General features: G+C 40.1%; 1 protein-coding gene across 5 annotated transcripts in view; it reads right to left on the minus strand.

Moving 5' to 3' along the window:
- The window catches only part of LOC105478714 (CNKSR family member 3), a 113,369-nt gene that overhangs the window by 21,464 nt on the left and 76,758 nt on the right, over positions 1–15,147 (minus strand). For all 5 annotated transcript variants that reach the window (XM_011736287.3, XM_071096633.1, XM_011736291.2 and 2 more), the window contains 3 exons: positions 13,810–13,851; positions 10,827–10,946; positions 8,478–8,537 (listed from right to left, as the gene is read on the minus strand). In XM_011736287.3, the coding sequence (XP_011734589.2) occupies positions 8,478–8,537; positions 10,827–10,946; positions 13,810–13,851 (222 nt within the window). The remainder of the gene's footprint in view (positions 1–8,477; positions 8,538–10,826; positions 10,947–13,809; positions 13,852–15,147) is intronic.

Below are 15,147 nucleotides of genomic sequence, written 5' to 3' on the forward strand. Positions count from 1 at the left end.
CTGTAGTCCCAGCTACTTGGGAGGCTGAGGCAGGAGAATGGCATGAACCCAGGAGGCGGAGCTTGCAGTGAGCCGAGATAGTGCCACTGCACTCCAGCCTGGGGGACAGAGCGAGACTCCGTCTCAAAAAAAAAAAAAAAAGAATAAAATATCCAGATTGAGTCGGGGAGAAGTGGGCTCTCACCTAACTTCCCACGCTTGTCTAGAAGACTTAGACTTACTTAGCCTAGTGTCTAGCACATTCCAGGTCCTCAATAAATGCAAACTGAATGACTAAAGGAATGAGTGACATTTTCAAGTGGATTACCAGATGGAAGAAGACAAGTTTTCTTTTTTGATCTCTAACAAGATGGTAGCCACCACTCCCTGAAATGACTTCCATACAGTCTTACATGGGAACACCAGGGCCGACCCTGAGTCTGTCAGCCAGTGTTACAATTCTGGTAGGAATTCAGGGAATATATCATTAATGACATATGACATTTCATTTAATTCAAGAGCAGCTTTGTTTAGTCTGTCATTGAACTCTTTTCTTTTTTTTCTTTTTTATTTTTTTTGAAATGGAGTCTTGCTCTGTCGCCCAGGTTGGACTGTGCAGTGGCTCGATCTCGGCTCACTGCAACCTCCTGGGTTCAAGCAATTCTCCTGCCTCAGCCTCCCAGGTAGCTGGGATTACAGATGTGTGCCACCACGCCTGGCTAATATTTTGTATTTTTAGAAGAGACGGGGTTTCATCGTGTTAGCCATGATGGTCTTGATCTCCTGATCTCGTGATCTGCCCACCTCAGCCTCCCAAAGTGCTGGGATTACAGGCGTGAGCCACTACGCCGGGTCCGAATTCTTTTCTTTAAAAAGGGGGGTGGTACAAGAGGAAGGAAAACTATGCCTTCCAGTAGTAATTCTGTAGTGCTCCAGATCCAAGATAGCAATTGCTTCAAGACTCAATAGAGTTGGAAAACACACTGGTCTGATTAAGAGAGACAATGCAATCATCAAATTGCTAGACTGCAGAACTTCAACTCTAAAAACTGAAATGACATTCACCATGTTTCTCATCTATACAGACATGACTGTGTTCTTATCACGGCTAAGCTGCAACGTACTGAGTCTCACACAAGAATGAAGGAAGAATCGTGTGTTGCATCTTGTGTCTTTTCTTCAGCACCATCCCCAGCCTAAAAGCAGAGCTTCCTGTGCTGTTATTATCTAGGAGGTGACACGGTATAAAAACTCCTAGTGACTCTTAGGGCTTCCTCGCTGTAGCTCAACAGAGAATCCTGAAAGACACTACCATTTCCTACCCATTCATCTACCAGAACCATGCAATGCATTTATAATTCATTGACTGCCTTAAGCAGTATCATTTTGTCAGTACAAAAATCAAGTGCTTATCACAGACACTCAAAGATCATGCCATTTTCCTTTATCGAAAGATCTAGGGGGCGGAGCAAGATGGCCGAATAGGAACAGCTCCAGTCTCCAACTCCCAGCGCGAGCGACACAGAAGACTGGTGATTTCTGCATTTTCAACTGAGGTACTGGGTTCATCTCACTGGGGAGTGCTGGACCATCGGTGCTGGTCAGCTGCTGCAGCCCGACCAGCGAGAGCTGAAGCAGGGCGAGGCATTGCCTCACCTGGGAAGCCCAAGGGGAAAGGGAATCCCTTTTCCTAGCCAGGGGAACTGAGACACACAACACCTGGAAAATCGGGTAACTCCCACCCCAATACTGTGCTTTAAGCAAACAGGCACACCAGGAGATCATATCCCACACCTGGCCGGGAGGGTCCCACACCCATGGAGCCTCCCTCATTGCTAGCACAGCAGTCTGTGATCTACCGGCAAGGCAGCAGCGAGGCTGGGGGAGGGGCGCCCGCCATTGCTGAGGCTTAAGTAGGTAAACAAAGCTGCTGGGAAGCTCGAACTGAGTGGAGCTCACAGCAGCTCAAGGAAACCTGCCTGTCTCTGTAGACTCCACCTCTGGGGACAGGGCAATAACAAACGCAGCCGAAACCTCTGCAGACGCAAACGACTCTGTCTGACAGCTTTGAAGAGAGCAGTGGATCTCCCAACACGGAGGTTGAGATCTCAGAAGGGACAGACTCCCTGCTCAAGTGGGTCCCTGACCCCTGAGTAGCCTAACTGGGAGACATCCCCCACTAGGGGCAGTCTGACACCCCACACCTCACAGGGTGGAGTACACCCCTGAGAGGAAGCTTCCAAAGCAAGAATCAGACAGGTACACTCGCTGTTCAGAAATACTCTATCTTCTGCAGCCTCTGCTGCTGATACCCAGGCAAACAGGGTCTGGAGTGGACCTCAAGCAATCTCCAACAGACCTACAGCTGAGGGTCCTGACTGTTAGAAGGAAAACTATCAAACAGGAAGGACACCTACACCAAAACCCCATCAGTACATCACCATCATCAAAGACCAGAGGCAGATAAAACCACAAAGATGGGGAAAAAGCAGGGCAGAAAAGCTGGAAATTCAAAAAATAAGAGCGCATCTCCCCCGGCAAAGGAGCGCAGCTCATCACCAGCAACGGATCAAAGCTGGACGGAGAATGACTTTGACGAGATGAGAGAAGAAGGCTTCAGTCCATCAAATTTCTCAGAGCTAAAGGAGGAATTACCTACCCAGCGCAAAGAAACTAAAAATCTTGAAAAAAAAGTGGAAGAATTGATGGCTAGAGTAATTAATGCAGAGAAGGTCATAAACGAAATGAAAGAGATGAAAACCATGACACGAGAAATACGTGACAAATGCACAAGCTTCAGTAACCGACTCGATCAACTGGAAGAAAGAGTATCTGCGATTGAGGATCAAGTGAATGAAATGAAGCGAGAAGAGAAACCAAAAGAAAAAAGAAGAAAAAGAAATGAAGAAAGCCTGCAAGAAGTATGGGATTATGTAAAAAGACCAAATCTATGTCTGATTGGGGTGCCTGAAAGTGAGGGGGAAAATGGAACCAAGTTGGAAAACACTCTTCAAGATATCATCCAGGAGAACTTCCCCAACCTAGTAGGGCAGGCCAACATTCAAATCCAGGAAATACAGAGAACGCCACAAAGATACTCCTCGAGAAGAGCAACTCCAAGACACATAATTGCCAGATTCACCAAAGTTGAAATGAAGGAAAAAATCTTAAGGGCAGCCAGAGAGAAAGGTCGGGTTACCCACAAAGGGAAGCCCATCAGACTAACAGCAGATCTCTCGGCAGAAACTCTCCAAGCCAGAAGAGAGTGGGGGCCAATATTCAACATTCTAAAAGAAAAGAATTTTAAACCAAGAATTTCATATCCAGCCAAACTAAGTTTCATAAGTGAAGGAGAAATAAAATCCTTTACAGATAAGCAAATGCTTAGAGATTTTGTCACCACTAGGCCTGCCTTACAAGAGACCCTGAAGGAAGCACTAAACATAGAAAGGAACAACCGGTACCAGCCATTGCAAAAACATGCCAAAATGTAAAGACCATCAAGGCTAGGAAGAAACTGCATCAACTAACGAGCAAAATAACCAGTTAATATCATAATGGCAGGATCAAGTTCACACATAACAATCTTAACCTTAAATGTAAATGGACTAAATGCTCCAATTAAAAGACACAGACTGGCAAACTGGATAAAGAGTCAAGACCCATCAGTCTGCTGTATTCAGGAGACCCATCTCACACGCAGAGACATACATAGGCTCAAAATAAAGGGATGGAGGAAGATTTACCAAGCAAATGGAGAACAAAAAAAAGCGGGGGTTGCAATCCTAGTCTCTGATAAAACAGACTTTAAACCATCAAAGATCAAAAGAGACAAAGAAGGCCATTACATAATGGTAAAGGGATCAATTCAACAGGAAGAGCTAACTATCCTAAATATATATGCACCCAATACAGGAGCACCCAGATTCATAAAGCAAGTCCTTAGAGACTTACAAAGAGACTTAGACTCCCATACAATAATAATGGGAGACTTCAACACTCCACTGTCAACATTAGACAGATCAACGAGACAGAAAGTTAACAAGGATATCCAGGAATTGAACTCATCTCTGCAGCAAGCAGACCTAATAGACATCTATAGAACTCTCCACCCCAAATCAATAGAATATACATTCTTCTCAGCACCACATCATACTTACTCCAAAATCGACCACGTAATTGGAAGTAAAGCACTCCTCAGCAAATGTACAAGAACAGAAATTATAACAAACTGTCTCTCAGACCACAGTGCAATCAAACTAGAACTCAGGACTAAGAAACTCAATCAAAACCGCTCAACTACATGGAAACTGAACAACCTGCTCCTGAATGACTACTGGGTACATAACGAAATGAAGGCAGAAATAAAGATGTTCTTTGAAACCAATGAGAACAAAGATACAACATACCAGAATCTCTGGGACACATTTAAAGCAGTGTGTAGAGGGAAATTTATAGCACTAAATGCCCACAAGAGAAAGCAGGAAAGATCTAAAATTGACACTCTAACATCGCAATTAAAAGAACTAGAGAAGCAAGAGCAAACACATTCGAAAGCTAGCAGAAGGCAAGAAATAACTAAGATCAGAGCAGAACTGAAGGAGATAGAGACACAAAAAACTCTCCAAAAAATCAATGAATCCAGGAGTTGGTTTTTTGAAAAGATCAACAAAATTGACAGACCACTAGCAAGACTAATAAAGAAGAAAAGAGAGAAGAATCAAATCGACACAATGAAAAATGATAAAGGGGATATCACCACCGACCCCACAGAAATACAAACTACCATCAGAGAATACTATAAACACCTCTACGCAAATAAACTGGAAAATCTAGAAGAAATGGATAATTTCCTGGACACTTACACTCTTCCAAGACTAAACCAGGAAGAAGTTGAATCCCTGAATAGACCAATAGTAGGCTCTGAAATTGAGGCAATAATTAATAGCCTACCAACCAAAAAAAGTCCAGGACCAGATGGATTCACAGCTGAATTCTACCAGAGGTACAAGGAGGAGTTGGTACCATTCCTTCTGAAACTATTCCAATCAATAGAAAAAGAGGGAATCCTCCCTAACTCATTTTATGAGGCCAACATCATCCTGATACCAAAGCCTGGCAGAGACACAACAAAAAAAGAGAATTTTAGACCAATATCCCTGATGAACATTGATGCAAAAATCCTCAATAAAATACTGGCAAACCGGATTCAGCAACACATCAAAAAGCTTATCCACCATGATCAAGTGGGCTTCATCCCTGGGATGCAAGGCTGGTTCAACATTCGCAAATCAATAAACATAATCCAGCATATAAACAGAACCAAAGACAAGAACCACATGATTATCTCAATAGATGCAGAAAAGGCTTTTGACAAAATTCAACAGCCCCTCATGCTAAAAACGCTCAATAAATTCGGTATTGATGGAACGTACCTCAAAATAATAAGAGCTATTTATGACAAACCCACAGCCAATATCATACTGAATGGGCAAAAACTGGAAAAATTCCCTTTGAAAACTGGCACAAGACAGGGATGCCCTCTCTCACCACTCCTATTCAACATAGTGTTGGAAGTTCTGGCTAGGGCAATCAGGCAAGAGAAAGAAATCAAGGGTATTCAGTTAGGAAAAGAAGAAGTCAAATTGTCCCTGTTTGCAGATGACATGATTGTATATTGAGAAAACCCCATTGTCTCAGCCCAAAATCTCCTTAAGCTGATAAGCAACTTCAGCAAAGTCTCAGGATACAAAATTAATGTGCAAAAATCACAAGCATTCTTATACACCAGTAACAGACAAACAGAGAGCCAAATCAGGAATGAACTTCCATTCACAATTGCTTCAAAGAGAATAAAATACCTAGGAATCCAACTTACAAGGGATGTAAAGGACCTCTTCAAGGAGAACTACAAACCACTGCTCAGTGAAATAAAAGAGGACACAAACAAATGGAAGAACATACCATGCTCATGGATAGGAAGAATCAATATCGTGAAAATGGCCATACTGCCCAAGGTTATTTATAGATTCAATGCCATCCCCATCAAGCTACCAATGAGCTTCTTCACAGAATTGGAAAAAACTGCTTTAAAGTTCATATGGAACCAAAAAAGAGCCTGCATCTCCAAGACAATCCTAAGTCAAAAGAACAAAGCTGGAGGCATCACGCTACCTGACTTCAAACTATACTACAAGGCTACAGTAACCAAAACAGCATGGTACTGGTACCAAAACAGAGATATAGACCAATGGAACAGAACAGAGTCCTCAGAAATAATACCACACATCTACAGCCATCTGATCTTTGACAAACCTGAGAGAAACAAGAAATGGGGAAAGGATTCCCTATTTAATAAACGGTGCTGGGAAAATTGGCTAGCCATAAGTAGAAAGCTGAAACTGGATCCTTTCCTTACTCCTTATACGAAAATTAATTCAAGATGGATTAGAGACTTAAATGTTAGACCTAATACCATAAAAATCCTAGAGGAAAACCTAGGTAGTACCATTCAGGACATAGGCATGGGCAAAGACTTCATGTCTAAAACACCAAAAGCAATGGCAGCAAAAGCCAAAATTGACAAATGGGATCTCATTAAACTAAAGAGCTTCTGCACAGCAAAAGAAACTACTATCAGAGTGAACAGGCAACCTACAGAATGGGAGAAAATTTTTGCAATCTACTCATCTGACAAAGGGCTAATATCCAGAACCTACAAAGAACTCAAACAAATTTACAAGAAAAAAACAAACAACCCCATCAAAAAGTGGGCAAAGGATATGAACAGACATTTCTCAAAAGAAGACATACAGCCAACAGACACATGAAAAAATGCTCATCATCACTGGCCATCAGAGAAATGCAAATCAAAACCACAATGAGATACCATCTCACACCAGTTAGAATGGCGATCATTAAAAAGTCAGGAAACAACAGGTGCTGGAGAGGATGTGGAGAAATAGGAACACTTTTACACTGTTGGTGGGATTGTAAACTAGTTCAACCATTATGGAAAACAGTATGGCGATTCCTCAAGGATCTAGAACTAGATGTACCATATGACCCAGCCATCCCATTACTGGGTATATGCCCAAAGGATTATAAATTATGCTGCTATAAAGATACATGCACACGTATGTTTATTGCAGCACTATTCACAATAGCAAAGACTTGGAATCAACCCAAATGTCCATCAGTGACAGATTGGATTAAGAAAATGTGGCACATATACACCATGGAATACTATGCAGCCATAAAAAAGGATGAGTTTGTGTCCTTTGTAGGGACATGGATGCAGCTGGAAACCATCATTCTTAGCAAACTATCACAAGAACAGAAAACCAAACACCGCATGTTCTCACTCATAGGTGGGAACTGAATAATGAGATCACTTGGACTCAGGAAGGGGAACATCACACACCGGGGCCTATCATGGGGAGGGGGGAGGGGAGAGGGATTGCACTGGGAGTTATACCTGATGTAAATGACAAGTTGATGGGTGCAGCACACCAACATGGCACAAGTATACATATGTAACAAACCTGCACGTTATGCACATGTACCCTACAACTTAAAGTATAATAATAATAAATAAATTAATTAATTAATTTAAAAAAAAAAGAAAGATCTAGCAGCTGAAGCTCAAAATTAGACACATATTTCTACCAAACAGATTAGAAAAGCAGCTACTAAAATTTCCCCTAATTTTAGGAATTATCTCCTCTTGTCTTAGCTGATTAAATAGGTTAATTCCCCCAAATCCATGGTTCTTTTACACAGACCCAGGGAAGCTATTCAAACATTTTTAGTTTCATATCAATGTCTTTCAAAAGCACGCCATATTGTAGGCTGCAAGAAGAAAGCATTCAACTAGCTCTACTTCTCACAAATTCAAAATGTTGAGGGGCTAAAGACAACCCTACACATAGCAGAATTTCCAGAAGGAAGTACACAGTGTACACAAGTCTCTCACAGTAGAAAACAGACCTGCTTTTCCTATTCAAAGGGCGGGGAGAGAGGACTAAATTTCAGTATCATGCCAAATGTTATGAAACACAACTATAAAAATATGTTGTAAAAAAAATCCTGAAATAGCTGCTTTGGAGACATAAAAATTCCATTAAATCAAAAAATATATATTTTATACACATGGCTACCAATCCCAGTTCTTATAAGAGTGATTCTCAAAAACAAAAAGATCATTGCTTTTGTATTTATGGCTTCACACTTCCAGGGTGCAAAAGCAGTAATTAACACAAGGGTAGCATAAAAACTGGGCAAGGTGTATGAACAAGAGCAATAAAGGACGATTTAAATAATAAATTGACAACAGTTGGTGACAAGCAGTACTCTGTCAACAGAAATAAACAAAGCAGGCACCCATGCTCTCATAATAATCAAATAGCATGCACACATTTAAATTCAAAGTATAGAGACTGTGGATCAAATTTGTTTAAACACACAACAGCTTTTACACTTAATGAATATACACTTACATTTTCTGTGGTTCCAGTAATCACGTGTAACCCATCGTAGGTTGATTTGATGTACATGCCCTGGAGTGAGTCACAAACAGATTAACTCATTACTCCAACATTTACAGACATCACCCCAAGCAAGACTTAAACTTATAAAACATTAACAACAGTCCCTTCAGAACAATACTCGTTTTTCAGCCTCCCGAAACATCGAGAAACAAGATCCAAAGGGTGGTGAAGGGGAGCTAAGCAAACTGAAATACTGGTGAAAGCAGTAAAACGTGTGATCTCTTTGATGCTATAATCTGTGTACCAGGCACACAGAATTATGCCACAACTCCGAGGATGTGGGCTTTTTCTTAGACCTACAGAATGAGTGAATGAGAGAGGCACTTCAAACAAGAACGGTTCTATTATGTTGACGATGAGACGGGGTCTTGCTATGTTGCCTAGACTGGAGTGTAGCGATGCCAACACAGCTCACTGTTACCTTGAACTCCTGGGCTCAAGTGATCCTCTCACCTCAGCCTCCCCAAGTAGCCAGGACTACAGGTGTGTGCCACCACACCCAGCTAATTATTTTATTTTTTTAATAGAGAAAGGACCTCGCTACGTTACCCGGGCTGGTTTCAAACTCCTGGGCTCAAGTGATCCTCCCACCTCGGCCTCCCAAAGTGCTGGGATTATAGGAGTAAGCCACCACACCCAGCCAAAGAACGGTTCTTTCTTGACCATTTCTTGGTCTAGGGACACAATATATTCATTTAAATTTGGTAACCGAAATAACCTCAGAGTGACTATTAAAGCTACTAATAATCAGACAAAGATACATGAACAAAGATTATTAAATAACAAAGCATAGGTAGCAAATTAGTAACAGACATCCTTCCTTTTAAGGGAAATGTAAAGATGAATGAATATTCTCTCTCCTAAGAGGCCTGAGAGGCAAACTCAGAGGCCATGCCTCACTGAGTGATACACCGAATATATCATTGAGGAATTATTTCTGCAGTTGGACTCACCACATTTAATGTTGTTTAATTAAACGGCTACAAGATGGGAAAAGAGAGCAAAAAGTAGAACAGGCAAAACGTAGTTGCTCACCCTGGTATCTATGCTGTAATAATGTGGACCCTCCTCAGACATTATGCTGCACCCAGCCTGCTCATTAACCTACACCAATTTATGATGAGAGACCCATCAAACACCAACGCCTTCAGGTTCTCCCCATTCCTCTCCTATCCTGTTACTTTCACTCACAGATTATATCAGCTTCTCCCCTACACATGGTACTCCCCTTCCCAGGGCACTGCTTGTATAACTCTACCATCTGAAATGACAACTCCATTTCTGCCTGCTCAGGGCATTTATCTGCTTAAATATTTGACTATAAACCTACCTCCAGGAAGTCCTCCCTGTTTAAACTTAATCTGTTATAATCCATCATTTGCCTTGAAGTCAAGCAGTACCAATATGCAAATTTCTGCTCACTAAGAATGTGGGCCTAAAACAGTAGGTTGATTTTTGTTTTTTTCTATCTAAGAGCAGAGACTACCTTAATAGCTCCCAACAGCTACCTATACATTAGATACTTCTCCCCCTCCACCTTCTCCTCCTCCTTTTTCACCTCCTCATCATCAATACCAGCAACAGTAGCTGCAGCCACATTAATGCACACGTACTATGTGCTTGGGGCCTGGCACTTGGCACTCACAATCTAATACAATACTTTCAACAACCCTATGAGGAAACTGACACGTAAAGAGGTTAAGTCCCTAAAGAGCTGGGACTTAAACCCAGCTCTCTCTGACTCAAAGCCTCTAAGCTAACTAATGGGCTTCACAGCTTCTTCATGAAAATTTCAGCAAATTAATCCCACAGGATGCACGCTAGGTACTAGGAGACTACCTGTATGTAGTCCCACAGCCTGTTATGATATAGCTCGTATATTACTCATGAAACGTTTCTAAACCCTTCTTAAGAATCACTGCCTTCAGCCAGTCTCTTCTGACATTCTTCTAAGTGCTAATAGAGACTTTCAGACAAATGTTGTTTTTGTAGCCAGAGACCATATTTCCTTTGTGTAAATGTTTTATATTTCCTTGCATTGCTAAGTCCTAAAAATAAAGTGTTATCTTCAAAATATGAGTATACAGTTTTAAAATTGTATTTATTTTTATACTTTGAAGGTAGAAAACATATCAACAGGATTCAAGATAGCACATTCCTAACTACATCACGGAAGGCGGTCTAACTTAATTCTACTTTTCAGAATTACAGTGAAAGCAATAAGGAATTTTTTTTAAAAAATTTAGTAAATGATGATATATGTTATCTGAAAATAAAACAAGTGTTATTAGAACTTACCAGGCCTTCCCCAGGTTTAATGTTTGGTAAGTGAACTTCCTCCAGACATGCACATTGGCTCATCACAGGATCTGTGGTAGATCGGATTGTTTTGTCACAGATGCCATTTAAAACCTTGACCTAGAATTGGAAAAGCAAATAGTCAGGAAAGTTCAATCATTAACCAAGTTTATCTCAAGCTGATTTTTAGAGAAATGCATTTCACCTATAATCTTTAGTTCTGGTCGGCAATCATTCTGATAATTCTGCTCAATGAATGCATGGCATTTAGACTCCATGTTTACCATCCGTGGGAATAGTGCCACTATTTCAGCTTTGTTTACAAAGGGCAGTTTTTATATTCACTCCTCCATGACCACCGAAGAGCACAGGCCAGGCAGAAATCCCCTTTCAGCAATGAAGTGGAATCATCTCTCCAAGGCCACGTACCTGACTTTTCAATGATTGCTCACAGTCTCTGAACACCAAATATTGACAAGGCAAAAAAAAAAAAAAAAAAAAAAAAAATTGTTTTGGGCCTAAACCATTTTTTTAATGGACTTTACTTTTTAAAGCTGTTTTAGGTTTATTTAAAAAATTGAGCAAAAAGTCCATTGAGTTCCCATATATCCCCTCCACCACCACCCTCCATTCCCAGCTTCCTCTATTATTAACATCTTGTCCTAGTGCAATGCATTTGTTACAAATGATGAACTAGGCTGGGCACAGTGGCTCACGACTGTAATCTCAGCACTTTGGGAGGCCAAGGTGGGTGGATCACCTGAAGTCAGCAGTTCAAGACCAGCCTGACCAATATGGCAAAATCCCATCTCTACTAAAAATAGAAAAATTAGATGGGCATGGTGGCGGGTGCCTGTAACCCCAGCTACTTGGGAGGCTGAGGTTGCAGAATTGCTTGAACCTCGGAGGCAGAGGCTGAGGCTGCAGTGAGCCGAGTCACACCACTCTACTTCAGCTTGGGTGACAGAGGGAGACTCTGTCTCCAAAAAAACAAAACAAAACAAAACAAAAACAAATGATGAACTAATATTCAGACATTAACTAAAATCTTTAATTTATATTAGGGTTCACTTTTTGTGGTGTACATTCTACGAGTTCTGACAAATGCCTAATGTCATGTATCCATCATTACAGTCTCATACAGGATAGTTTCAATGTCCTAAATATCCCCTGTGCGCAACCTAATTATCCACCACCCCATCCCTCACCATGAACCCCTGGCAAACATAGATCTTTTTACTATCTCTGTGGTTTTGATTTTCTAGAATGCCAAATAGTCAGAATTTTGCAGCATGTAGCCTTTTCAGACTGCCTTATTTCAATTAACAATATGCTTGTAAGTTTCCTCCATATATTTTCAGGACTTAATAGCTTATTTCTTTTTTATTGCTGAATAATATTCTATTTTATAGATGTACAACAGTTTCTTTATCCATTTACCTATTGAGAGACATTAAGGTTGCTTCCAATATTTTTGGCAATTTTGAGTAAACCTGCTATAAACATCCTGTGCACATTTTTTGATGTAAATTTTCAACTCCTTTGGGTAAATATTTAGGAGCACAACTGTTGGATCATATGGTAAGAATATGTTTCATTTTGTAAGAAACTTCCAAATTGTCCTCCAAACTGCCTGCACCATTTTGCATTTCTACCAGCAATTAATGAGCATTCCTGTTGCTCCACATCCTCAGCAGCGTTTGGTGTTGTCAGTATTTTATATTTTAGCCTATATAATAGGTGCATAGTGGTATCTCGTTGTTTTAATTTGCAATTCCCTAATTACAGATGACATTGAACATCTTTTCATAGGCTTATTTGCCATGTGTATGTAAGTACCTGTTCAGATCTTTTGCCTCCTTTATAATTGGGTTGTTTGTCTTCTTATTCTTATTTTAAGAGTTCTTTGTACATTTTGGATACAAGTTCTTTATCTGATAGGTGTTTTGAAAACATTTTCTCCCAGTCTGTGGCTTGTCTTTTCATTCTCTTACCAGTGCATTTCACACAGCGGTTTTTAATTTTAATGAAGTCCACGTTATCAATTTTTCCAAAAGCATGAATTATGCTTTTGGTATTCTATCTGAAAACTCATTGCAAAACTGACTGACAGTCACCTACATTTTCTCCTATGTTATCTTTTAGATGGTTTATAGTTTTGCATTTTACATTTAGGTCTATCATCTTTTTAGTGATCACTCACATTCTTTGAATGCCAAACACCGACGAGGTAAAACTAAAGAGACAATGAGAGGATCCCTATTAAGTAGTCTCCTTGTAGAAGTAACAGTGGTTACGTGTGCTATTTCCCCAATCAGACTCATCTAACCTTTCAAAATTAAACCACCAAAGAAATCAGGAAATTCCAAAGAGTGATTTTTCTTTCCAAGGGGGAGAATCCAAGAAGTGATACTTTTTACATTCCTCCAATTTGTTTGGCCTCCCTATTTATGGAAAATATATTTATAGCAGTTTCATTGCTAAATTCCTCAACATCAGTAGGAGGAAGGTCTTATCAAAAGAGCACAGGCTGGCTTATGTCAAAAGGAGGAAGTGATGATGAATAGTTACAAAATGCTCCTTAAACAGTTACAGCACATCCCCCCTCCATCATAAGGTTGTTGCCAAGAATTTTTTTCTTAAATCAAAACAGTCCTAAAGTGAAATTTGCACATCAGTTCAATCATGATTAGCAGGCTAGCTAGCAATGTACGTATAACTGTATCCTGATATAATGTTCAGAAAAAGTAATAATAAAACAGAGACTCAATGTAGCTAATTTAAGCACAGGAATTTTCACAGTAGTTGGTCTTGTTAAGTAACTTTTGTGCTTTCCCTTCCACCTAAATTTAAAAACTCATGTCCCAAAAGCCAATATTTCAGAGTATCTCCTGAAGTAATTAGCCACGGTGCATTTACTTAATGTGATTCCCACTGCCTTTGGAAAAGGAATTTTACAATAACTTTTAGAACGCATACTTACCACAGTCAAAACTTTATCCTCCATTTCTGCTACAAAGCAATCCTAAAGAAGGGGATGGAGAAAATGAACACTGAGTACAAGAGTTAAAAACCTTCAGAACTGTTGGCTTAGCTTTCTAGATATTTTCTGCAGCTCAAGGTGGTCCCTGACACAGCCCTTAGCCTGCACAGTCCTGCGGGACTGGGATGGGAAAGGGAGGGCACAGTGAGAACAGAGCTGACATTCTCACCTTCTGAAGGTCCCGCTCTCCCCTGACCCAAGGAGTTCTCATCCAAGGAACCCATTTGGCCAATTACTTAATTTGAAAACTTACAAAAATCATTGCACTGAAATCCACCTACTCTCCAGACTGTCCAGAGAGTAGTAAGTCAGAAATCCAAGTCAAGAAACCTGACGATGGCTCCCAGTGTGCCCCCAGGAACAGATAGCAGTGGGCCAACAAGCTGGCAGTCTTTAGCTCTGGACCTGCCTACAAGAATAGCTTTCAAATAAGGGCTTGAGTAAACTCAGCCACAAACGTTTATTTTAAGCACCACTGAGATTAAATCAGATATTTCAGTCCTTGATAGATGAAAAGAGTTCAACAAAACATTCATTAACACACTGCCAAAAAAGTGGTCTTGAGGTATGCTATTGATGACACGAAATAAAGGGCTGGAATGCAAAGCATTATTTATTCAGCTTAAGAACAAAAGGCTTGGAACACTGTATGAACTGGGTTAGCTGATTATAGGAACCACCATTGTCCTGTCTCAAAGCTGCCAAAGTGAAATTGCCAATGTGAAACTTTCACAGTTAACCTTCTAGAACTCATCCGTAGCAAAGGATTTCAACCTATACTGCAGAATGCATGCAGAAAAAAAAAGTCAATACAACTAGATTCTATAGAGTTTATTCAGCACTATTAACTGTAATCCCAAGCTAGGACAATCTTAAAGATAATGCTAATTCTTTTATGTACATGAAAAAATGTTAATCAACTGTGTTGGAATTGTCAGGCGAAGATTTTTCACTTCAATCAAAAAGTCATTTTTAGGTTATGTTTTACTACTTCTGAAGGAGGAAGATGACTACCAGTTTCTACTCTATATGATTTAATAATCAGACTTTTATTGTCTTCTTAAATTTGTTTAAACTTTTTTCTACTAGATAAAAATGTAGGAAACGATAATAAGGACTGCTCCTAAAATTTATACTGACTCTCAGGAAAAGAGCAGCCCAGGGAGAAAAGACTTAAAAAAAATAAATTTAGAGATGTATTTTTACATGTGTGAAGTTGATATTAACTTAAACTACAGGAGCAACCTCTGTAAATAGGAATAATTATAGCTAAAATGT

The sequence above is a fragment of the Macaca nemestrina genome, chromosome 5 (assembly GCF_043159975.1).
Source record: "Macaca nemestrina isolate mMacNem1 chromosome 5, mMacNem.hap1, whole genome shotgun sequence".
Lineage (NCBI taxonomy): Eukaryota > Metazoa > Chordata > Mammalia > Primates > Cercopithecidae > Macaca > Macaca nemestrina.